This window comes from Scomber japonicus, chromosome 1 (assembly GCF_027409825.1).
Source record: "Scomber japonicus isolate fScoJap1 chromosome 1, fScoJap1.pri, whole genome shotgun sequence".
Taxonomy (NCBI): Eukaryota; Metazoa; Chordata; class Actinopteri; order Scombriformes; family Scombridae; genus Scomber; species Scomber japonicus.
This window is the reverse complement of record NC_070578.1, coordinates 23,032,683-23,058,592: the sequence shown is the minus strand read 5'-3', so window position 1 is coordinate 23,058,592 and position 25,910 is coordinate 23,032,683. Positions and strand designations below refer to the sequence as shown.

At 37.6% G+C, this 25,910-nt stretch overlaps 2 protein-coding genes across 3 annotated transcripts in view; both read right to left on the bottom strand.

Moving 5' to 3' along the window:
- dennd2b (DENN domain containing 2B) overlaps positions 1 to 11,766 on the bottom strand; it is a 44,300-nt gene extending 32,534 nt beyond the window's left edge. For both annotated transcript variants that reach the window (XM_053324548.1, XM_053324549.1), the window contains exon 1: positions 11,582 to 11,766. The gene's annotated coding sequence lies outside the window, so the exon portion shown is untranslated. The remainder of the gene's footprint in view (positions 1 to 11,581) is intronic.
- Positions 11,767 to 18,455: 6,689 nt separating this feature from the next.
- tmem9b (TMEM9 domain family, member B) lies at positions 18,456 to 25,552 on the bottom strand. Its single transcript, XM_053324565.1, has 5 exons — positions 25,350 to 25,552; positions 23,681 to 23,772; positions 23,495 to 23,603; positions 22,568 to 22,702; positions 18,456 to 19,815 (listed from the first exon to the last, which is right to left on the bottom strand). Exons 1-5 carry the CDS (start codon positions 25,419 to 25,421, stop codon positions 19,660 to 19,662), a joined length of 564 nt encoding a protein of 187 aa, XP_053180540.1. The 5' UTR covers positions 25,422 to 25,552; the 3' UTR covers positions 18,456 to 19,659.
- Positions 25,553 to 25,910: the final 358 nt, after the last annotated feature.

The following is a 25,910-nucleotide window of genomic DNA, read 5'->3' as shown; positions in this document are numbered from 1 at the left end:
ACTGGCTTAAAAGATTTTTCTCTGTCACATTAAGCACTGGTTGTTTAATGAAAGCAAAACAATTAGGAAAAACTGCAATCAGCAAAGAAAATAAAATTGCTAACATTTTATGTTCGCTCTTCACACCTTTGTTATGTTCATTTGTAGGAATTAAGAACTTTCTTTTTTCTTATTTTGGAAAAAGAAAGCTACAATCACAGAAATAGGTCACAGAGGCCCAAGACGGACTCTGCAGTGTAAACACCAAGGCGTTAGCCAACTGACTTCCTGAGGTCTGATACCATCTCCCTACACAGTCTGTAAACAACCACTTCTAAGAAAGCTCAAGAGTACCTTTAAAGTGCATTCAACCAGATTGAAGACAAATTTTCTCTAGAGATGTCAGAGCCGAAGGCAAGTTAACGGTCAACTGTGAAAAGTCAACAGCTTCATGCTGATTTGAGGCATTCTTCAAAGCACAACTGGGTCCTGGTTATCTCTAAAGGTGTTGATATTTCTTCTGTTGATGTTAAGGACTTGGCTCTTTCTGATCATTTCTGTGCGTTCTTTGACTTACAGATCATTCCAAATGTCCAGTTAACCTCTGTGTCTGTTAGGAGAAGGTACATAAATGAGAATACCAGTGCAAAGTTTATGGAGGCTATAGCTATGTGAGTGCAGAGTCAGTTGATGAACTCCTGGATAAATTTAACTGGAAAATCTCACATGTCATGGATGCTGTTGCACCTATTAAAACTAAGACGATCTTGATCAGAAAACACCATGGAGGAACACTGTGATGATAAAGGCTTTAAAAACAGAATGCAGGAAAGCAGAGCGTAAGTGGAGAAAAACTAAACTTCAAATTCACTATGACCTCTACAAATAAAGTCTTTGTAATTTTAACTATGAGTTACTCAATGCTAGCCAGCGACACTTTACTGAAATTATTAATAAGAACATCAACAACACTCGTACTCTGTTTGCTATGGTTGATAAGCTTACAAACCCCCCTAAACAGATAGCTCCAGAACTCCTTTCCACAGAAAAATGCAATGAATTTGCTTGCTTTTTCAGTGAAAAAATCCAGTCCATCAGGTTAAATATCAACACAAATCAACAAAACAATAAAATGACGCAATCCCTAAGACCTCCCAGGAATAACTCAACTGCGATGTCAGAATTTAAAACAGTTGACCAAAAAAACATAGAGGAAACAGTGCAGCATCTAAAACCATCAGATTTTTTAAAAACTATTGTGAACTCTGTCCAAACTAATTTGCGACAAGTAATAAATAGCTTACTTCAATCAGGCACGTTTCCTAAACCCCTAGAAGTAGCTGTCATTAACCCACTCTTAAAAAAGAGAACACTGGATGCTTCCATGTTAACCAACTATAGACCTATCTCAAATCTTCCTTTTATAGCTAAGATTGTTGAGAAAGTGGTTTTTAATCAACTCAGCAATTTCTTGAACTCCAGTGGCCTTTTTGACAAATTTCAAATCAGGCTTCCGACCTAACCACAGTACAGAAACAGCTCTTATTAGAGTGTTAAATGACATGAGGTTGAACACTGACTCAGGCAAGGTGTCAGTTCTGGTCCTGTTAGATCTCAGTGCTGTGTTTGACACTGTGGATCACAGTATACTGTTGAACAGGTTGGAAACACGGGCAGGACTCAGCAGAACAGTCCTGCCCTTGGGTCAAATTCTGCAGAACTCTAATGTAGACTATCACAGTTATGCAGATGACACGCAGATATACCTAGCACTGTCCCCAGATGACTACAGTCTAATACAGTCATTGTGTCACTGTTTAGAGCAAGTAACTAATTGGATTAACCAAAATTTCCTTCAATTAAATCAGGACAAAACTGAGCTAATTGTTTTTGGCAATAGAAGAGGATTGCTGTCAGTAAACATCTCGAGTCACTCTCTCTAAAAACTAGGGACCAAGTCCAAAACCTTGGCGTGCTGATCAGACTCAAGGGTTTTATGTCTCAAACAGACCAGGAGAAGTTGATTCATGCTTTCATCTCAAGTAGACTCGACTACTGTAACGGTCTTCTGACTGGACTCATTCAGAACGCTGCAGCTCGAGTTCTGACCAGAACAAAGAGATCAGAGCACATTACTCCAGTTGTAAAGGCTTTACACTGGGTCCCAGTCAGCTATAGAATAGATTTTAAAGTTCTGCTACTGGTCTACAAATCACTGAATGGTTTAGGTCCAGAATACATGAATGACATGTTAGTAGAATATAAACCCAGTAGAGCTCTGAGATCTACTGACTCAGGTCAGATAGCGGAGCCCAGAGTTCAAACTAAACATGGTGAAGCAGCTTTTAGCTGTTATGTTGCACACAACTGGAACAAACTACCAGCAGAACTGAAATCAGCCCCAACTGTGAACATTTTTAAATCCAGGTTAAAAACACTTCTCTTCTCCTGTGCTTATGATTGGGCTCTTTTAAAGCACTTTACATTTTAATCTTTCATTTGCACTCTATGTCCTTTTAATGATTTTAAAGCAAATCATTATCTCATGCTGCAATCTTATATTTAATGCTCTATTCTAGCATTTTATTTCTGTACTTTGTTTTTATTATTAGTGTGGGGGGTGGGGGTGGGGGGTTAATTGTATGTTTTAATGTTTCTCAAATTACATGTTTTTCTGTTTTATGTAAAGCACATTGAGTTGCCATTGTGTATGAAATGCGCTATATAAATAAAACTGCCTTGCCTTGCCTTTCCTGATGACAAACAAAAGGACATTAAAGAAGATGTCTTGTGCACATTTTCAGGTTCATGTTTATATTCTGGGGATCAACTGTTATAAATACTTGCATAATTTACAGTTAAAAACCCTCCTGATTTAATATAATCTCCATGCAGCAGCCCCTCAGTTCAGCCTCTGTCTGAAACAGGCAGTTTTATCTAATGTCTCTTTAAGGCCGCCCTCTGAGCCCACTCTGTTCTGATTTCGAATTTTTGGACATCATAACAATAAAAAAACAAACAAACCAATAAAAAAACAGGAATCACAAAAAGTATGATAAGTCCCCTTTAATATATATGGGAACCCTTTTATATCCAGCATGGCGGCCACAGAGGTGCAGCAACCATTCGAAGCAGCAATAGATTGTGTGCTAAATAAATTGGAAAGCAAGTTCACTTTGAAAATAGAACAAAACATGATTTTTTTTTGAATACGTCATCGTGTATCGTTGATATGATTGGCTGTAAGTTTGTCCAGTAGCGTACAGAAGCATTTGATCGACATTCGTTGATCCTGCCTCAAATACGAGGAAATGAACGGCTCCTGGTGTTAGCCAGACTAATTCAAGACATGAGTTAGTGGAAGATTTTGATTAAACGTGAGAAAATGCTGGAATGCTTGTGTCTCTTAAATTCATAAAATTGGCTCAAATGGGTATTAATACAATTAACAATATTGCCAAGGATGAAAACTTAGTTGCAAGCCACTGAAAAACATTTTGTTATGGTTTTGTTATGTAATGTAACTAACCAAAAAAATCAGGTAACAAACACAAGCAAGTCTAAAGGATGTCACGCAGTCCTTTTTCTATGTCAGCTGTGCATCATGACGTCAGGATAAACCATCACCCATGTGTATCAATGTTCCAGAGAAGCAACCATTTCACCACATTCGCCCCCAGGCACATCTGCTCTTAAGTAACATAAACACTTCTGTCTGACAGCGGACTATCACATCATCATGAATGAATTAGTGACCACAACTAACAATAAACAAAAAATAACAGAAAAACAGAAATAGATGAAAAATATAATAGAATTTGAGACAAAATAAAACAAAATGTACAATTTATAGCTAATAAAACAAGACATCCAGCTTCAGAGAAGTTACAGTAAAAGCTCTTCTTCCCTTTGTTTGTAAAGATATACTTTTACATTTCCTTCAGTTATTCCCATTACGTCAAACTCAACACAGAGGGAGGTAAAGACTCATCCATGAGTTGGCTTGTGTTTGGCCACTACATGAGAATAAATCCCAAAAGCCAAACTGCCCCATTGAGAAATTCAACACCATCATCTTAATGACCTAGCTTAGCCATTTCTGGGGCTTTCCTGGTTTTGCTATGTTCAAGTCAAGAAGGACTAATTGATTACGTGAGAGGCATATCAGTGATGCATATTTTCCTCAGCAACAAGACTATATTCATGAAATGGAATTGAAACACTGTGTCCATTAGACTATTGGGTCTGGAATAAAAGAGCCCTTTGTGTTCAATACGTCCTTGAGAGGGAGATGGTGGTTAAAATGTAAGTCTTTTATCAGCTCTGTGTGTGTGTGCGCGCACTTGTGTGTGTGTGTGTGTGTGTGGAAGAGAGAGACTTAATTAGGTTAAATATCTTTCAAAAGAGCGCCCACACGTCCTTGGCCCTGTCACATTTGACAGATCATCTGATACACAGTTCTCCTCACTTCATGCAGGAATGTACTAATATTTGCCCTATCCATCAGACCGCCGCTGCATTCAGAGTATTAAAGAATGTTTTCAAAGAGTGAAAGAAAACACAAAAGACGGGGCTGAAACACCTGGATCTGATGCCAAGAAGAGCTTCTTTCTCATTCAACAAAGTCGACACACAATTACGCACAGTCTAAGCACCTGGCACTTGATGTTCACTCAATGAGGTGACATCATGGCTGACAAACTTTCAGTAACCTTCTGCGACTGGGTTTCCTATGAGATCTTTGTTTATCCTTAAAAGCATGCAGGGGGAGACACAGCAGTTCCCATAAACAGAGGCTAATGCTGTAATTCTCTCCAGTCTGCTGCTACTCAGCTTTCCTGGCTGACCCGCTCCTCCGTTTCTGCTGATCAGCAACCTGTCTTCAAGGTTTTTAAAAACCACCACAGAGCTTACATGCATCCAAGAGGCTATGGGTACAGGAAGAGTGAAAATCTCTGCCGATTCTCAACTCTTCCCAGACGTCACAACTCACTGGCAGACGTGGGTGTATGAGCCCACACACTGATCCATGCCATTGTTGCAAAATGAGCAGACAGACGAGTTTTGTCCGCTAAGAACAAAAAAGAGACTTGAAGTGGTTGAGTTGCATCATCTGACTTCACATTAAAGCATTTGCAACACACATATGAACTGTGTATGGTGGGAGAGCTAAACTTTTGTGCTGAAACATAAAGACTGATGTATTATATTGAAAATACATGTATTCCATTCATAATCTTTCTCTGAAGGCCCGTTTGAGGCTCTGACAGCCTCTATGTGTCTCTATGTAAAAGAAAACCGCCAAGGTTGATGCTACTGGCAGTTGCACACAGCCATACCTACGTAATTACCAACATACTCTACCACATACTTTGCCATGTTGCCATTATATAGCTCAGTTAGCCAGGTGCAACCAATTCTTGGAATCTTTTTTTATCTCCTTTTTTAGCCGTTTCAGCTTCTTTTTTTTCTGAGTAATCATGGCATGTTGCTCTTTGTGGAAAAGAGGGAAAACCCTCCTGTGTAACCTAGATATGAGCATGCACAGCTGCAGAGGCAGGCATGTGGAAAACAGGCTTATATCCATCTCAGCTCCAGCAGAGGTGGTGGTGGTGGTGGTGGTGGGGGGGGGGGGGGGGGGGTAGATTGTTTTCGTCACAGAGCTGACCTCTGACACACAGTCTTTGACTTTTGCCCGGAAAAGGAGGTAAAGGTGTATTCTTGTTTACCACTGAAGTCAAAGTTTGACTAACCCAACAAAAATGATTAGCTGCATCACCTGCATTGCTCACGTTCTCTTCAATAAGAGCATTTTTCAGTTTTTACCAGTCAAGCAGGTTAGAATCTATAATGTCATATTTCCATCTAAATTAGCAAATACTGAACAAAAATCTTAAAAGTTAGCAAAAAAAAAAAAAAAATCAAATCAATGTTTTTCTATCAACAACTTTTATGCCCATAACGACAATACAAGAGGAGATTTATTCAAAAATCTGTTTCCATCAGTATTTTGCATGAGCCTCTCTCAATACAAAATGTCCTCTGTTTTCCATCACTCATTACATTAGTGCTTGTGACATATGAGGTCACTGAATGAATAAAGATAACTGGAAGTGATCTCATAAGGAAAACCATAATGTGTATGATGACAAAGTCAGACAAAGAAATTGCATCTGTCCTTAATATTAATCGAATATGTTCCTAGTAAGCACTTTATTACAGTTGTCCACTTTATAAAGAGGAAGAAGAATCGAGAGCCTTGAGAAATGACGTGCACCATTTATTCTGAATATCAACAGGTTCTGACAAGTGTTAAACCGCTGAAAGCGTCATACACATCAACTTCATAAAAGTGTTAGTAATCACAGACAATGAGTAAGCCCGGCGTGTTCACATGGTGACATCATGTTATGGTGACACGATATGAAGAACAGCTCTGCACATCATGCACATCTGAAAAAAAAGGACCAATTTATCACACCACTAAATGTACAGTGTATAATCAGATTATTAATTGGTTATAATGTTATATATTTACTATTCAGCAAACATAAAGAAATGGCATTAAAGAGGTGCCACTTGCACTAAGCTAACTAGCTTTTAAAAAAAATAGTTTCCATGGCAGCAAGTATAAAAGCAAAGTCTGAGGCTGTGAATCAGGGATAATAAAAGAATGAATGTAGCTAGCAACTGGGGAACAACAGGCTTAAACAAGCTAAAATACATCCTCTTGTGTTCTCACAACAGAGTCAAACATGTCTGTGACGGGAAAAAGAGACATAAATAAACAAAACAGACGTGTATATGTACTAGAGTTCAATGTTGTAAACTCACAAGCAAAGAATATGTTCAAGATGAACTTGAGTTGAACTCTGCTCCATTTGTTTCAACACAGACATGGTTGCAGAAGCTTTCTTCCAGCACGTCATTACCTCTGGGATACTGACTCACTCTCTCTTAATCCTTGTATGTAGTATGGAGGTTATAACCAATCTCTACTATTTTATACTCTACCTGCTCACCTAAATGCATTTAAAAGTGTACCTACTATCTTCATTTGTGTGATTCATGTGTGATTTTGAGCCATGTGATTGTGAAACAAAAGCTGAAACATTGTACAATACAGCCACAGCCTACAACTACAGTCACTGGTAGGTTACAAAGATAACTGAATGAGTATTTACATGCACATCAGCTTGGTTGCTTCATGCCAGTCAATGAAGCATGAAAGAAAAATTGTCTTTATATCAAAGGAGGAATTCTCTCAGTGATTAATAACTTTATTAGAGCTCGGGGGTAAAGCAGGAAGAGATGGTCTTGTGACCTCGACCCTGGTTAAAATTCATGGTCCTGACTGAGAGATCAGCCAAATGGAAATTATACATACAGATAAAATCTGAACTCCCTTTGGCAAAATGATGAACAAAACTGCTCCTTCAGAGCTGCTCCACAGCCAAAAGTATCATCAGACTCTTGTACTCAGCAACTCCAAGGCATGTGTTTGTTTGTATGAGTGTGAAGTATAAAATACTGATGAACAACGAAGATTTCCCAAAAACATTTCAGTATAAATGAAGACAAACAAGACTGTAGGCGAGAGTCTAAAAACCTGACCGACCAACAGATCAACACCATCCCACCAACGCCATTCCTCGCCGTCCTCTAGCATAGCTGTAAACCACTAACCCCCTGACTCTAGGTCTAAAAGGTTATGTGCCATCTGAAAATCTGTGAAACTATGCAAGTAAACTACCACCAAAAACACCAAAAGTTATTCCTGAAACTGCCAGAACTGCAGATCATATTCTACACAAATACCTGCAGCACCTAAGTTCAGCTACACAAATAACGTTTTCCAAGACTTAAAGCTGGAGTTTGAGACTTTTGTTTCCCCTTTTGGCAGTTAGAGTAATTACAAGAACATTGTCGACACATGCTTACATCATAGACTCTGCTTTAGCCTACTCTGTCACGACTGTTGTGACAGTAAAATGGTGGATAAATAGTTTGGAGCGTCAAATTACTAATTTTAGTATCCGAATTTGATGTATTTATTCCAATAACACTTAAAAAGTCTAAAAGAGCGATTGCACTGTTTTATCCCCATTCAAGCTAGAAGAAAGCTAATAGGAAGTTAGCCAGCTCGGCCAGCAGAAGTCTGCCCATTGAGCATGTGCAGTAGTGCAGGAATGTCAAACCTGACACTTGATGAAAAACTCTGGTATATGTGAAATACAAAGAGATTTATACAGTAGTGATAGGCTTAATCAGCATTGTGTGAACTTGTTAGGCGAGGGCTTGAATGTAATGGTCTTTCATTTATATGTAAAAGTTCTCACTGGAGCTTTAACAGGTAAAAAAAAAGATTAGCCTCCCTCTTAAAAAGCTGCTCCACTTGTTACCCTGCCTCTACTGAGGGAACAACAGGAAGTACTTCAAACATCAATGACTAGTTTGTTACCTTATTGTTACATTTTGTCACATGATCAGGCAACAATGGATGGAAAGAATAAAATATCTTTCCAACCTCTGTCTATTACGTTTAATGATTTTACATCTATCACTGTGTAAAGTCAAGTATGAATCAGCTGCTAACAAGGTGCAAATTTTTCTGTTAAAGACGGAGACTCAAAAACACAATAAAACTTCTCTTTCCTGAAGTGTCTCTATTTAGAGCTGTTGGCTGTAGCCCCAACTCAGCACACACAGTAGCACTGTACATATGAAAAAGTCATCAGCAACGTCTTTTTATAAACACGGTGACTTCTAAAAATGTACAGACCTTGTTGCTATTTGCATGAGAAATCCTTTTTTACCAAAGTACAAACACAGGAAGTCAAAACTGTCTATTTAAATCTATCTAAAATGTACTAAAGACTTGTCGTTTTTAGTTGTTTTAAGCTTGATGTACTATGAAAAAAGAGGAAAGAGAGGTGTTATTGTGATGTTCATGAACAACAGTCCCTTTGAAAGTGTGTGGTGATAGGCCAGGCTCACTGCTGCTGCACTGAAAGGGGAACAGGGCAGAACCTCCTCAATAGCTTCATGTTGACAGTCCTGTCCAGTGAGGTCATTGTTTGATCTGCACAATAGAAAGTCTTTTGGGAAATAAAGAGAGCTAAATAAAATTAGTTGAAGCATTCTAACAGATCGGTTTTGTTAGGTGTGCATTGTGTGTAGAGTAATCCTATACAAATTGAGTCATTCATGTATTCACTCATATATGTTTTACCTGTTTTTACTCGTTCCTGCTAGTCTGTCTTTGTGTTTGCTGTCAAAATGTCTTGTTGCCTGACCCATTTTATTTTTATAATGTTTCTTGAAATTGTTTTTCTTATGTCTGTCCCTGTTTATGCAGTTGAATTGTCCTGTTGTGTTACTGTTCCTGTCCTGCTTCTTGTTTGATTGCTGCTCATATATGTTTTACCTGCTTATGTCCATTTGAGCTCACATTAGTTCTTGCTTATGTCTGCTCCTGTCTAACTGCTCCGTTACTGTTTGTTTGTCGCTTTGTTCAGTCGTAGTTTGCTTTGTTTTACTGTGTGCTGCTTATGTCACGCTGTGTTTTATACTTATTGTAACTAACCTGTCTAATGTTTTAAATCTGTTTCTTGATCTTGATTTTAGGCTGCCAAATCTCACCTGGCCAGGGACAACAGATGAAAACTAGCCTTTGGGCTAATTCTGGCACATTTACAGAAATGTTTATTAATATGCACTGTCCCTGACAAATAAACTAATAAAATAAAAATATATATCCTTTTGTCAAGAAAACTAATATGTAAACAGGCAGAAACGCGCCTTTCTTTAACTGCGGATGTTGTCCCAAGTCTATAAACTACTTGTTGCGTACTTGTTCTACCTACACAGTGGTAGAAAACTACGTGAACTGTTTTCTTGGTGTAGGAGTTAATGGAAAAATAGATCAAATGTTTTTAAAAAATGGTAATCTTTCCCTAGGGAAACATTTTGTCCATCCATCACTTGTTGCTTGGTTTTTAACCAAATTTGATCAAAATCTTCTAATTTTAACATAAAAACACTGTTTTATACCATTTTAAACTGAATATATTTGGGGTGTTGAACTGTTGGTCTGACAACACAAGACATTTGAATGGGGCTGCAACTAACAAATATTTTCATAATTGATTCATTTGTCAATTATTTTAGTTGATTGATCTATTCAGTGTCAGAAAATGGTGAAAGCGTCAATCACCGTTTCCCAAAGACCAAGATGAAACCTCAAATGTCTTGTTTTGTTCAGACCAACACCAAAACCCAAACAAAGATATTCACTTTAGTGTCCTGGACGACTAAAGAAACAAAAGACATCAGGAAATAATCACATTTAAGAAGCTGAGACTTAAAAAAAAAGACAAAAACAATTAATCAATTATCAAAATAAATCATATGTTTAGTCGATTAATAGATGAATCATTGTAATAATAGAAACATATCATCTCGGGCTCCAGGAAACTGGGATGGGCATTTTTCACTGTTTCCTATAGGACAAACAATTAATCAATTGATTGAGAAGATTATCAACAGATGAGTCGACTAAATAATGAAATGAATTAGTTGCAGTACACACAATGTACATAAACCATACAGTGGAGCTGCAACGATTAGTCAACTAATCAATAAGTTGAAATAAATCACCAACTATTTTGATAATTCATTGTTTTGAGTCATTTTTCAAGACAAAATGCCAAACTTCTGTGGTTCCAACTTCTCGAATGTGAATATTTTTGGTCTGTTTTAGTCTTTTATGATAGTAAACTCAATATCTTTGAAGACATTTGAGGTTACATCTTGAGCTTTGGGAAATAATGATTGACAATTTTAACATTTTCTGACATCTTCCAGACCAGGTGACTCATTGAGAAAATAAACAACACAATAATGGATAATGAATATAATCATTAACTGCAGCCCTAATGTACACACAATACATATCAGTAATATACCTATGTAAGTACATAACTATACACTACAGTGAGTGTGCACTGTTGATGTGATGTATATGGCACATACATAGGCTAAAGCACTTACTGATACAGCTGCATGAGTGCAACCTTGCATAAAATCTGTAGAAAGTGTGACCATAATCATATCAGATCAAATATAAAGCATAATTCATAAAGTCAAACATTCATGTGAGTTTTAGCCCCCAAGACAAAAGAACACACTACAACAGGAAAAGGACACTCTAAGTCCAGTTGAGAGTGGTGTGAGTCCTGCTGTTATCTGCTGCTTTAACTTTATGTCTGTTTTAGCTTAGTTCAGATCACTTGGTCCAGGTTCATTACAATGCACAGCCTCACCGCTGCTGGGACATTTCCCTGCATTCAAAGGGTCAACTAAAAAAACAACAACTAGTGTTTTAGCCAGCTTGCTGCACTTCATGCTTTAACATGTCTATGACCAAATATGGTCACGCGAAGATTTACACTACAATACAAACTATCTTTTACACAACTTTAATACATGTTTTCGCTAGTTTGTAACGCTATCTAAACATTCGACCTTCCTGTTTAAAAGTCGTGTCCAGTAACTAACTAACTCGCGTCTTTTTGTCTTTTCTTTTTTTTTTTTTTTTTACCTCCAGGTTTCCCCTCTCATCCATGGCTGCTGACATTTTCTGATTGTAATCCCAATGCGACGCACACAAATCCAGTTCGTCTATGCGGCGAGAAACTTTGGCTGGTTTGGTCTGATACCTGCCTTCGTCAATAAACTCCGACTCATGTCTTTCCAACCAAAACCGACAAAAAAAAGAGAGAAAAAAAAAGCCCTCCTGTCTCCCCTCTCACAGCCGCCCGCAGAGTGGGAGGCAGGACTTGTTGCCGTGGAGACGGGTTGTTTGCCCCCCGCTTTTCTCCAGATTTGGCCCCATGCCCTCCTCCTCAGCCAGGCATTCACACTCTCTCCCCTCTTGTTTATTGTCACGCCGGGCTTGAGGAGTGTGGATGAATATGCACCAGTTGAATGGATGGGGGCAGCTTATGGGACATTGTCTGCATACATTTCACCCACACACACAAAGATGGCTTTCATTTGTCAGAAGATGAAGGTTTGCTACCAAGGAGAGCACTGAAATCACTTTTAATCCAGTCCCAATGACATGACTATATGTCTAACATTGGTGGGACTGCTGTACTGCTTTATCTCCAAGTTGTATTTTATATTATTTACAGTAATAATAATTATTATTGCACTGTTAACCATCCTCCATTGGCACAGACTCTATCATAGTGATAGCTCTTTTATGATGGCCAGAGTTTTTATTTTATTCTTGGCCGTTTTGGATGCCTAAATGAAAGTATCTATCTCTCTATTATAATGAAGGTTGCTTACATTTACTACAGTTTTGTGCCATTTACTTGTGCTGTATACATTTCAGAGGTAAGTACTGTCCTGTTTACTGCAGTACATCAATGAGTGATGAGTCATAGTTAATGGTAACAGATTCATATTTTACATACAAATTGTTGATCATTTTATAAAAATATTTATAGATTTAATAGTTAAACACTGTATGTACTGTGTACATCAGTAGTGTAAAGATTACATGTTGAAAGAAGTATTCATCTTATACTTGCGTGTAATTTAAAAGTACTCCTTTACATCAGCTAAATGTAGTTAATGTATTACAAGTAAACAAACACATTTTGCAGAATCATAGTCCTTATCAGTGTTATATCACTGACCAGTACAGTTTCTATTATAGAGGTAGTTGGAACTGATTTGAGCCACTCTACATACTGCTGGGCAGTTTGTAAAATGAGAAAAGGTTTGCAACATCTTCAGCTGAAAAGTATTAAGTGACCTAAAGTACAAGTACCTTAAGATTGTACTTATGTACAGTACTTGAGTAAATGCACTTAGTTAAACTGCCAAGCTATAGTACAAATGTCATACTATAAAATAGCTAAAATGGCTCATCAGTTATAATATTATTAAAAATATAAGGTATGAAAATAGAAAGTAGTATTTTTATCCTTTAGTAGATCAGTAGATTTAGCAATACAGCAGTTTAAGAATACTCCCTTATGAAAAGTAAAATGTGTAACTATATGTAACAATACATAATTAGAAAAATGTACTTCAAATATCAAAATTAAAAGTACTCATGCAATAGACTGGCCCCTGGCTAGTGTTATATTATTGCACAGAACAATATAACATATCTTAATGAACTGAGGATAATTGGAACTACTTTACACACTGTTGTGCAGCATCAGAATATTAAATATCACAAAGTACATATACCTTAAAACTGTACTTAAGCACAGTACTTAGATATGGTCCAAAACTGTTCATGCATTTCAAATATTTTAGGTATAAGTAGATAAATATTACCAGCAAAACATATGTTAAGTCTTAAAAGTTAAAAGTACTCATAATGGAAAAGAATCACAGCTGTTGTTATTATAAATATTATGTTATTGAATTATTACTCCAGGTGCATTAACAGTTAAACAACATTTTAAATATGCAGCTGTGTAGGAGTGTATTTTAATCTCTAACATTTTGTTATATAACATTTTAACTGATCAAATGATTTTGTAAACTTACTGTATATTTTTCATCTGCAAAGTAAAACCTACAGCTGTCAGATGAAGAAGTGTTCTAATCAATTCTCTGAAATATAGGGAAGTGGAACTATAAAATGATATATAGTTGTGATACTCAAATAAAGTACAAATACTCATGTAAAACTGTGGAGCACATAGTTACATCCTAGCAGTACTTTTCTCGAATTGTATTCTACTGCATGTATTTGGGCTTTTTGTCATAAAATGTTGCTGTGTTGGGGCTGAACCAAGACCAAGACCAAAACTGAAGGTGACCACAAAAATGTCAATATTCACCCAAAATGAAATATCCCCCCTTGGATTGAGTTAACTCCAACCAAATGAAACCTCTTAACTCTCACTGTGGCTCTGACAAATAAAACACATCTTTGTAGTGTCAGCTGATGTTGTCCAGTTCATGTCATGCATTTCCACAAAGATTAAAGATTACAACAGCGAAATGAGAAAGCCACAAGTATGTCCAACTTGTACTTGTACTGCATGCTTCTCAATAATCCGCTGGTCAGTATCTGTTCAGTAGAAGTAAACAAGCATATTTATATGAAGACTTCATTTTGTTTTCAGTTATGCTGCTGCGACATGCATCATAATCTCATTTACAGGGGTCATCATCATTTAAGGGATTTTCTGCCCCTTTTTAATCTGATTTATCAGTACCGTTGAGCCTTTTCACGCAATTTGAACAATTACTGTTTTATTTGCTTATCAGCTGGAAGTTAATGAAAGCTCCATTACAAATGAGCAAATTTAAACTGCTGATGAAGACTGTGTGATAGTGGAGGGTGTTTTGTTGGCGGTTTCCAAGGTCAAGAGTTGTTGTCAAGAGCGTCTGTTCTCTATATATTAAGAACCTCACACTAATGAATGTGCATCTTGTTGCCATTTATGGTAAACTGTCAATGCTGCTACATGCAAAACATCCACACACCAAAGGTTTGAAGCACTGCCCGTCCATAAAACCTGCTCCATTCAGTCTCTTGGGGTGGCTTATCATCCCCCAGACTTGGGAACAGAGGAAGTCACAAAACACAGACATCCGTCATCACAGTTTGTAGCATCAAGTCAGCAGGAAGCCTACAGCTCTGCCACTGTGCAGCTTTTCTCGGTCTCAGTCAAAACCTTTCAAGGCCTCGTAAAGATTGTCCTTCCTGCGAATCCTCACTGTCTGAACACAAAAGAGGGAGACACTCACTGCTTTTTGTGGGATGTTTTACCAGAAAGTAAGCTTAAACTCGTGGAATTCATTGTTCCAGTGATCGCTGAGCCATCTGGATTTCTCATGAGAAGCCACTTCCTTTTTCTAGCATGACACAGGAGAATTAAACCAAGTTCAAATCAAACCACAGCATGCATCTGCTCCATACACTGTATACACTTGCATTGATACATGAAATCCTTACAGCTGTGACAAAACTCAGCATTATGCTCGGCTTCTCATGATTAGACACTGGCTTAAACCACAGTCGCAAAAGAGGGAACATTTATTATCAGAAATAAAATCACTGAATTTTATGTGTGTTTGTTTAGGATCCACCGTAAATCCAAAACCCTCAGACGTTCAAGTGGGATTATTCCACTGAGCTATGGGGCTTTTGCCACCTACACTCCAAAAATTCCTAACCCTAACCCTCTTTCAGCCTCTGCATGTTCCAGACAGCAAGGAGTGGAGAAAAGTATGGAAATATTGAACACATCTGAGAGGAGAACAGCAACAGGTCGAAGTCACTGCATAGTTATCTGCTCCATTTTGTCATAAAAATAAGTTTGGGGCAATAAACACTGTATCTGGTTTCGGGAAACGACCTGAGGCGACTCTTAAACTTCAGAATTAAGTGGAGTCAGGTTGAGAAGACACAACTTGTCTGGCAGAGATATGAGCTGCAAAGAAAAATAAGCTGCAAGTGTCTTCTGTAGAAAAAGTGAAATAAAAATAGTGTGACTAGCTCCTCAAACTTTCTTTTTTTAATATTTGACTGCACAACACTCCTACTGTGCTACTTTAGCTATTCTGTTGTTGTTCAGGAATGTGAGCTGTTTGATTATTCATATATTCAAGAGTTTGCAGCCTCAGGCACGTTTCAAACCTGTTTGGACTCTTATTATTTTGCATGCAGACTCCATTTTGCTGCTGAAAACTGGTATCAACATCATGACTCCCTTATTGTGTTGGCAGTGCCAGGGCTGAGGATGTTTTTTGTCATATTTTTGTCATTGTTGTCACACATCATGAATTCAATGATGAGTGACAAACAGCACACTCAATAATGAAAGAAAAGTACTGGGATGATAAACTGATTACTTTTGACAAACAATAATCTGCAGCTAATCATTCATTCTTTGATTAACAGATGAATAATAAAATGTTAAAACAAGTAACTACGGCCGCTAAAATGCTTTATGCTTTGAATAAGTGCAGTCTCGACAGCACAGCGGCAATGATTCAAGCAAAGTTTAGCACAAGGACATTCCTTTATCTCATGACATTTTTCTTTTTGTTTCCACACAGCAGCCACAACATCATGGGCTCAGAAACCTTGAAACCTTGAATAATGGTGTGTGAGGTTTCATACAGCTTGTGCATGAGTGTGCATGTAAGAGCAGGTTGATGAATTGTCCAAAGAAAACTGAACAGAAACTTGTTGGGATATGCCAGGAAATAGATTAAGTAAAGGTGATTGATGAGAAATGTTTGCAGGGTTCAAAAAGACATTGATTGTTTGAACAGAGCAAATCCAAAGGCTGAGGCGCCCCCTGTAGGCTCAACTATGAAAATGCAACACAAAAGCTTGGAAAGATAACTTTTTCCCCCCTAAAGTAGAGGAGGATTTGACAGTTTACTAACATCGATCAAACCAAGTGTCAATTAATGACTTTAACCTTTGCCATGTTAAAAATTTTAACAACACAGCAGACTGTAGAATATGGAGACATTTTCTTCTCTTATCAACATATCTGTCACAGATGCCAGAAAATACAGTAAGTTACTCCAAAAAAAGTTACATTTCGTTAGATTTCAACATTTCCATCATGTAGTGAGATAAAAGAAAAACCTACCTGCCTTTTTTGTGTAGTTGAAGTGTTTGGTCAGTGATCCATTCTTGAATAGAGGCTCTGTCGCGTTTCTGTCTGTGCAGCCTGAAAGCTGATTTCTTTTTCTGCGGAAAAATAGTCTCCTCAGTATAACTGCATGAAAAAAACAGTGGACTGCACAGGAAATGGTGACGCAGCAGTATGTAAATCACTTCTCTAAAAGAAAAGATGATACTTTATGGCTTTCAAACATAAAGTATAACTTAGACAACCTTCAAAATTAAGTTAGTCACGCTTTGGCACAACGGATGTGAACGACGAGTTTTACAGGTCATTTCCAGATTGATTTAGAGTCAGTGAAAGTTACTTCTTGAATGTGCCAGAAATTGATACATCCAATTAGGCTAATCGTAGTTTCCCTCCTCTTTTTAAACGCAAATGTGACATACCTGTTGATTTTTATAACAAACTGAAAATCTGTATTTCTCCATTATGTCAAATGCTTATTGATCAGAAAACTGATGCCAACATGGTGACAAAAATGTTCAAAAATTTCATTTGATTTATTTTTTCCACAAAAACATCAGCACACAATACGTCACCGTATCTCACACACATAAAGGCAACATGAAGTTTTAACGTGATGCGGATATGCAGTGTAAGAAGTACTTAGATTCTTTACTTTGAATAAAAGTACCAATACAGTGATGTGAAAATACTCCATTACAAGTTAAAGTTCTGCATGAAAAATCCAATTCAAGTAAACGTGTACAAGTATTACTACTGTGATGTGAACTATCGCAATGAAAGTAGTGATTTGGTCCCCCCTCTAATGATATTATATATGACATTATTAGATTATTAATAATGAAGCATCAGTGTTAGAGCAGCATGTTACTATTGTAGCTGCTGGAGGTGGAGCTAGTTTGAACTACTTCATATCCAGTTAGCTAATTTAGTCCAGTGGTTCCCAAGAGTCATCAGATAAATGTGAGGGGTTGAGATGATTAATGGGAGAGGAAGGAGGGAAAAACAAAGTTCTGATAAACAAATCTGTTTCCAGTTTTTGGACTTTTTTTCTCTAATCTTTGATTTTTGGTGAAATATTGGATCACTTGAACATTTATTGAAATGAAACCATGTGAGAAGTTTTGAGGGGGGGGGGGGGGGTCACTATTTAGTGGAGCTGTTAACGCATAAACATCTGAAATGTGACTCAGATCACACACTTCTTTTTGTAAGACATCAAAAGTCAAAACAGTTGTGAACCACTAGTTTCATCATTAACAAAGTGTTGTATCATTAAAAAAATGTATACTATTATCCCTCTGAAATGAAGTGGAGTGGAAGTATAAAGTAGCATCAAATGGAAATACTCAAGTAAAGTAGAGAATGTGAGTAAATGTACTCAGCTACCATTCAACAGAGCTGTACTATGAAACAACCCTCATCCAATAACCTCATCACATTAATGCACATATTCAAAGTGGCCTTCAAAATATGTTTTTTTCAGCAGTATACAACCTGATATTCATGATGAAGAGAGCTCAGAGCATGAAAAACACACTACCTAACCATTGTACACATACACACACACACACACACACACACACACACACTTGTTGACATTTGTAAATTGTTTGTATTTGTTCTATGTTCTTATTATCACTCTTGTTTGTTGGGCTTTTTTATGATTTAATCCTCGATGATTGTAACCATTATAAATCTGTATGCATATACTAACTGCTGCACAAACTGGCCAGCACTTTGTTTTTGCACTTGGAAGGAAAGTTGCTGTTTCAGCCTGCTGCTAATGTAAAACAACAATAAATTTCAATACAATACAAATCCAAGAATCACAAATATTACATAAATTTATTTCAAAGTTAAAGGTATCACATATACAATAGTTAAGAACACTTTCAAAAGGACTCCCAGCTGTGATTCTCCATTCATTCCGTCTCAACTATACACAAAAGAAACTTCTTGTAACTCAGAATATCACCACTCTGCTCTACCGATGCTGCCTGTTAGACAACAAATATTATTTAGGACCTTGATAATGGAACTGATGTTAGACCAAGCACACAGACATGCCACAAACGTAAAGGAAATACTCATTTTATTTGTTCAGGCAGTCGAAGAGGGCACTGAGTTTAAATGTCTTCAACAGTTAAGGATCAATAGCACAGCTACGTTTACTACTGTATGACATCACCAAGAAATTGCATCAGTACCTGCAACCAGGTTCAATTGAAACTACTGTCAAATATCAAATTTCATTGAATGCATTAAATGACGGATTCCACATCAGTAATCAGAAAGTAAAAGTCATGGTAAGGATGAAGGATTGAAAACACATTTATAAAAGATTTATTATAAAACATGCATTTTCAAAGGAGGCTGAAAGATTTTTATTTTACATGATTTGCTTTGCCCGGCGGAGGGAGCAGTAGTTGTAAGTTATGTTAGTTGTTAGATGGAAAATACCCACCACTGATCATTACTGCAGTCAAGTGGGTTGGACCATTTATCCAGCCATGTGGAGTGCCACCAACAAACATCTGCATGTTTTACTCGGAAAGCCCGTTTGGCTCGTAAAATTGTGAGACTGGTCAGCGTCAGACTGTTGGCCGGAGGATTATAGAATGTTGTGAAACATGAAGTTGGAAGGATTTTTTTTTTTTTTTTTTTTTAATCTGGCATTTATTAGTCTCTACCATTAAATTTCCATTACAAATTCTCCAGTGACTTGGCACTTCTGCAAATTGGACAGCAGGCAGAGATTAAATTCTACTTCTGGAAATGCTTTTAAAGACTTCTCCTTCAGCATTGTGCAATAATGAATTCACTGTAATCTCTTGTGCCGCCTGCAGACTACCCAACAGTTCCTCGCTTTGATTAAATATCTGCCAGGGACTTCTGCTCTACAGAGTCACACGTAATGAGATACAAACCACAAATGAGAGAAAGGAAGAGATATAAATTGAGGGCTCTGTCACAGTGTTTTTGTTGTTTTGCTCCACCTGTAACTCTTTTTTTGCGGGGCAGTTTAACTGAGAACAACGTGGCGGTCAAACACAGACTTCCTCTGCTCCTGGACCTGCCTCCTCCAGCGCTGCTGGGCGTGCTCCACTTTGTTCAGCACGTTGGGTCGAGAGTGTGAACGGGACAGGACATTGTGAGCGTTGGCAAAAGGCTGCTGGTCCTGAATACACAGAGGGAAAACAAAAAAAAACAGCTATCAGCTGGAAGGGTCTGATATAGCTTTATCTGACACCACCCACTAACTGGCCTCTCTTATAAAGCCTTGATCAGACAGTGCTTTTTACCAGCCTGGAGCCTTTTTGTAATTGTTTTCAATGAGAGTAAAGCTTTTTGCTCACTGCTTTTGCATTGCATTTTTCCACTCTATTCACCTCGAGTGAAAGCCTCGGGTTGAAAAAACTTGAACTCAAATCAGAAAAGGGAGCTTTCTGTGGTGGTGATGACAACAAGTGGAGTTAACAGTCTTGGAGAAGAAACTAGTGGCGGCTGTTGCTTAGTATCTGAAGATGTATGACTGTTATGACTATGATCTGAACAGTGAGTCACAGCATAATTATGATCAGACTAAGAACAGGTGATTCTGTGGTTTAGCTGTCTGATTGAGGCCAAAGAGAGAGAGAGAGAGTCCTTATAAGGGGATAAAATTGTACATAAACACAGTTTTAGCATTCTGACAATGGTTACCAGTACATGTTATAATGGATCTTGAGATGGTATTTATGGTGTATTTCTGACCTTCCACCCATCAAAACTCTTTAAAAACAATGTAGATTTGACTTTTAAATGATTTCTTCTGAATCTTTTTGTGCTTTTATTTCATTCATACTTGTATTATAGTCTTAAGTCCTTAGTTTTAATGTTTTATGTCCAACAATAGAAGGTTTGTTTTGGGTTTGGGTTTTATCGGCTCATCCCGCACATTTCTCTTTCGTTCTTTTTTTCCCAATCTCAAAAAAGTTCTGCATGTATTATTATTTTCTTGTATTATGTATTTTATTCTTTTATGTCCAATTAATTAAAACAAATTATATATGTCACTTGCTGAAATAAGATTTATTGAGTTGTGTTTGTGCCTTTTCCTGAATTTGTGTTTTTTTTCCTGAATTTGTATAACTTGTTTGTGTAAAAGTGCAACAATAGACGGCTGTTATTACTATCATTATCAGAAAACCACATAATAAAACTAAAGTTCAGAACAATAAAGGATTGCGAGTATCAAAGCCGCAGCTGGCATCTGTGGTAAACATGTTGAGTAAAGCAAAACAACATTTTCTCTTTTCTTTAGTGAACGGCCTCTGTGAATCAAAGAGTGAAAAACCTTACAAGCCCAACATTTCCTCTATAATTAATGCAGCAGCGGCACTTCCGGTTCTCTCTCCCTTTGTTCTGGTTCAGTGACAGATTAAGTGGAAGCTACTGTGCAACAAATATTGAATCTGAACTTTGGGTCAATATGATAACTACAGTCTTTTCAAGATCTCTCAGCAGTAGAAATGTTGTGTTCTACCGCTCTGCCACAAATAAAGGGAACATAAATATTTCATTAGTGGTAAACAACAAAAAACCTTTATAAAAGTTACAAGTCAGAGTTTATTTACCAGAATGTCACCACTTACATTAGGCTAATCTGTGGTTGCTGACTTAGTTGTCACTTTCCATTCCTAACTGTTTTATTCAAGTTAAAGACCTTTAAAGAAACTATTCACACCAACCATATGAAACATTTTGTCCTGACTGTTGAGATACATTTTTACAGCGAAAAGAAAGAGAGAGCTCTCATGTCGAACTTCCTCATGCCTGAAGTCTGCCAGTGAAAACACAAAGCAGTCAGCTGCACTTCCCTTCTCCCCTCAGGCAGAGGACGAGAGGAGTCGATATCTAAAACACTGTGTCATACCGAAGAAGACCAAACTGATTTACTGGTCTTTTTATGTGTTTGACCATTTTAACTGTAATCTGTTGTACTTAAAGTATGTAAACAGCCAGATTACCATCAGAAATTAGAAGAATAGTTTTGCATTTGCTGGAATCATACTCACTACCAAACATTTCAACCGATACTGGGTCATTTGAAATGTGTAATTTATAGTGCTTTCTGAGGAGGATAAACTTCTTTATATGGAGCCCAAAGCAGGTGCAATGGGATATCTAAGAACACATTTTAAAAAACAGACTACTGTTCGGCTATGGAAAATTACTCAGCCTGTTACTTAGTTTAGTTTGATTTGTACCTTGGCTGAAACAACACACCGCTACAAATAGTGAGTTAATCCTGCTGTACTACAATCAGGGACAGACAGTGCTTTCCCTGTCTGTGGTCTTTGTGACATCCATGTTCACATCAATAACCTAGCAGAAATCAAGCTGTATTATCCAGGGTCCTTTTAACCCGAGTCTCTGTAGTTGTGCTGTGAAAAAGAAATGCTAACAGCTGTCTGCATCAGGCACTCAGTTTGAGAGCTTCCCCACTGCAGTCTGTTGTCTGCGATTGTGGTTTCTAATGGATTCTCCAGTGAGCCCTCCCACACATAAAAATCTATCTGATATATGTGAGCAAGCATTTTTTAAAACTATACATCACTCCCTCTCTGTTTGGATTATAATCTTACCACAGAAGATTTCTTACAGCATCTGTTAAGTTAGAACCAGACACAGCTAAGAAAGGATCTGTGTTGGATTTTGGACATTAGGCGCTTTTCTTGCATCACACAAATACACCAACACAATGCCCTTGCCACCCACAAAGATTTGAAAATGATCACAGAGACCCATGAACTTGGTTCAATTTTACTCAGATGATGTGAATCCCACGTGACTCACGGTGCAAAGAGGTTATTGACAGAGTCTTTTTCTGTGTGGAAAGGGAGGAGCACTACCATAACAAATGTTGTAATATAAAGAGCCAAACATACCCCAACATCGTCATCACTTTGGATAAGCTGCGAGTGTCCAAACAGACGCCTTTTCAATATGGGCTCTAGGAGGGTCAGGTAGACCATGTAGAGAAGCAGCAGGCCCAGAATGGAGAGGTACATGATGATGGTGAACTAAATATGAAAGGAGTACCGGTGAGTTTGGTTTACCTCCACATTTGTACAATCCAAACATTGAAAATAGTAAAGTAAATAAGCAAGTCGTCAACTGCCAGAAAACTGCATTTTCAGAATTGATGAATTTCTCATGTCATTAATTAAGCAAAAATTCAAAAACATTAATTCAGTCCAGCTTCTCATAAGTGAGTTGCTTTAATCTGTTTTATATCTTTCGTTCTCTGAAAAAATATAACATTTGAAAACTGGACCTTGGATTCTGGGAATCCTTAAATTTCCTATATTATTAAGACCAAACAATAACCCAATTTATCTCCAAAAATAGAGAGATTATTTGATCATGAAAATAAAGCTGCAAATAATCATTTTTATTATCAATTAATATGTCAATTTCTCAAAAAACTGACCAATCAATTTGTCAATGAAATTTTTAATACATTTGAAAAATGCTTTGTCATAATTTCCTAAAGACTAAGGGACCATCTTCAGATTGCTTGTTTTGTTAAAATAACAATCAAAAACTGCCAAAAGACTTTCAGGAAATGCCTGAGGCTGGAACGAGGAAGCGTTTGGCATTTTTGCTTGAAAAATGACTTAAATGGTAAACTGTTAATTAAAGCTGTGGCTGATCATTTCTAATATTAATTAGAGTATTATTAATCCACTAATCAAACTGACTAAACAGCACTACTACACAAAAATAATGATTACGTGCTGCTCTCGTTAACAGTGAAAAGTAATCAACACTCATATACCCTGTTTGAAGCACATACTTCATCATCAACATACCTTAATGGTCCCTGAGCTTCTCTCCTCATATTTACACTCACAACGTAAACAATAGGCCTCCACATCTTTCCCATCAACTGGCATTGGTTCCACTACATGGAGACAGTTACTGGAAGAGAAGACAACCCCTGTTAGTAGTATACCAGTAAGCAGGAAAATAACAGCATGACTAAATACTTTACGTACCAGTCTTTGAGAGACACATTTTGTTTGTAGATCTGACCCTCGATATCTCTGTATGGCGGACAGATGCATTTACAGCGGATGTCTTCAGAATTCTGAAAGAGATTGATCGGACATATTACACCTTTTCATTTGTTTGTTTGGTTCATCTCCTCCCTCTTTGTACATAACCCATGACTCTTGGAACACTCATGCATACTCAACACACTTATTAAACTTTCATAACACACTTATTACAATAATGCATTATGTCGGTCTCCCTTCAGCTTTACTAAATCCAGCTTATATATTGTACCACAGCATCTGTTCTGTATCTGGATGTTTTTTCTTCTTAGTGTCTACTCATTCATTCGTTTTCTCTACCGTCTTTCCTCTCGAGGGTCGTGGAGGAGCTGGAGCCGATCTCAGCTGACATTGGGCGAGAGGCAGAGTACGCCCTTGACATCACAAGGCTCACATATACAGAGACAGACTCACATTCACACTTACAGCCTAATCTGCATGTTTTTGGCCTGAGGGAAGACGTCGGAGTACCTGGAGAGAACCCACATAGGCACGGGGAGAACATGCAAACCCAAAACCTCAAGAACTATGAAGCGACAGTGCTAACACCTCCTGTTTCTTTTAATGTGTATGTTAAGTTTTGTGCACACACAGCAAATCTATTACCTTCCTGGGTTCAAAGTGTGAAGGATATCAAATAACAACCACCAGGGATTATCATGGCTAGATTTAAGTGAGATAAATGTCAGCTCATTTAAATTCATTTCACATTTTTGTCTTTACTTCCTGGCAGAATATGACAATCATTCTCAATGGGTGGATTAGGGTAATGTGGGACACTTTTTGCAATTCTGACTTGTTTACCTTATTTATACATGGATCCAATATCAGAATCAATGTCTAATATCATTATGAAATCCCCAAGATGTTTCCTTGTTAAATCAGAAGACAATTTTTAGATATTATACTCAAAGGGAAAATGGCACATATATTAGTTTTCTTCATTTTAATCGTGACAGATTCATATCCTTAATATTGATTATGTCACTGACCTCAGAAGGGGTACTTCTTGTTTGACTATTTCCCTGCCCCTGTTTGTGACATCGCACCCACAAAGTCACATGATTTCAATGACAAGACACCCCTACTTGGATTCAACACCAATCATCCAATCATGTTCACTTTACTGATGTAGAAGGGGCGACAAATGCACTTGAGTTTAGGTGTCCCACATTACTCTAATCCACCCCATAACCAACGAATCAATAATCATGACCTGGCTAGGCAGCAGAACATGAATGGATGAATAGATGATTATATTCGCCAATTTAAAGATAACTAGCCTAATTCATTTAGGATCTTAGGTCTGGAAAAAGTTACATCAAAAGGATTTTTTATAGCTAACATTAATGCCAATGAGTGTCTAGAATTTATTTTTTACTTCTTCGTGAGTTAAAATTAAGACTTTTAAATCCTATAATCAATAAACTAAGACTATGTGATCATAGCTCCGTATTACAGTGTGACGTCTCAGGTCGTATCAATAAAACCTTAAAGTGTAATTTAATCAAATTAAAACTCACTTTAACAGTAAGTGAGAGTGGAAAAGATGTAAGTTTTTTTTTTTTTTATCTCTAAACCGCGCTAGCCTAGCCAGCATTAGCCTCACCTTCGCTGTCACTTGTCTGAGCGGCACAAAACACGCCAGCACGAAAACCTGGAGCAGAAACACACTCTTCATCTTCACCTCAGATGTCCAGTTTCTCAATAAAAGGAGTTCAAAATGTTTCCACAAACGACACCAGCGACGACAGGTAAAAACAACCTAACAACTAAAGACGTTAGCCATTCAGCTACCTCAGGGATAAACAGACTCAGCTTCCTAGCAGCTGACTGCTAGCTTCCGGAGATGAAGCGTTCAGCTTCCGCATACTGAACCGCTGAGTGCGCTCCATTAGTATCACAGTAATGTCCAAGCGGGCGGTGAAAAATCCGATTCATACCGAACCGAGTGGCCACTTTTTGGTTTTGGGACCACAGATGTAGTGTGCAACAACTGAATGAAATGTCTTTGATGAGTTTAAGTTAAAATGCCGTAAACTCATACACGCGTAGCTTTACTCCTTCCCTTCCCGATTCCAGAAATAGTACCTTGTACATATAACGAACTCACCATTTTCTTCTACATCATCAGTAAACAGTCTGCCAAACTTTGGCCCGCGGAACGTCA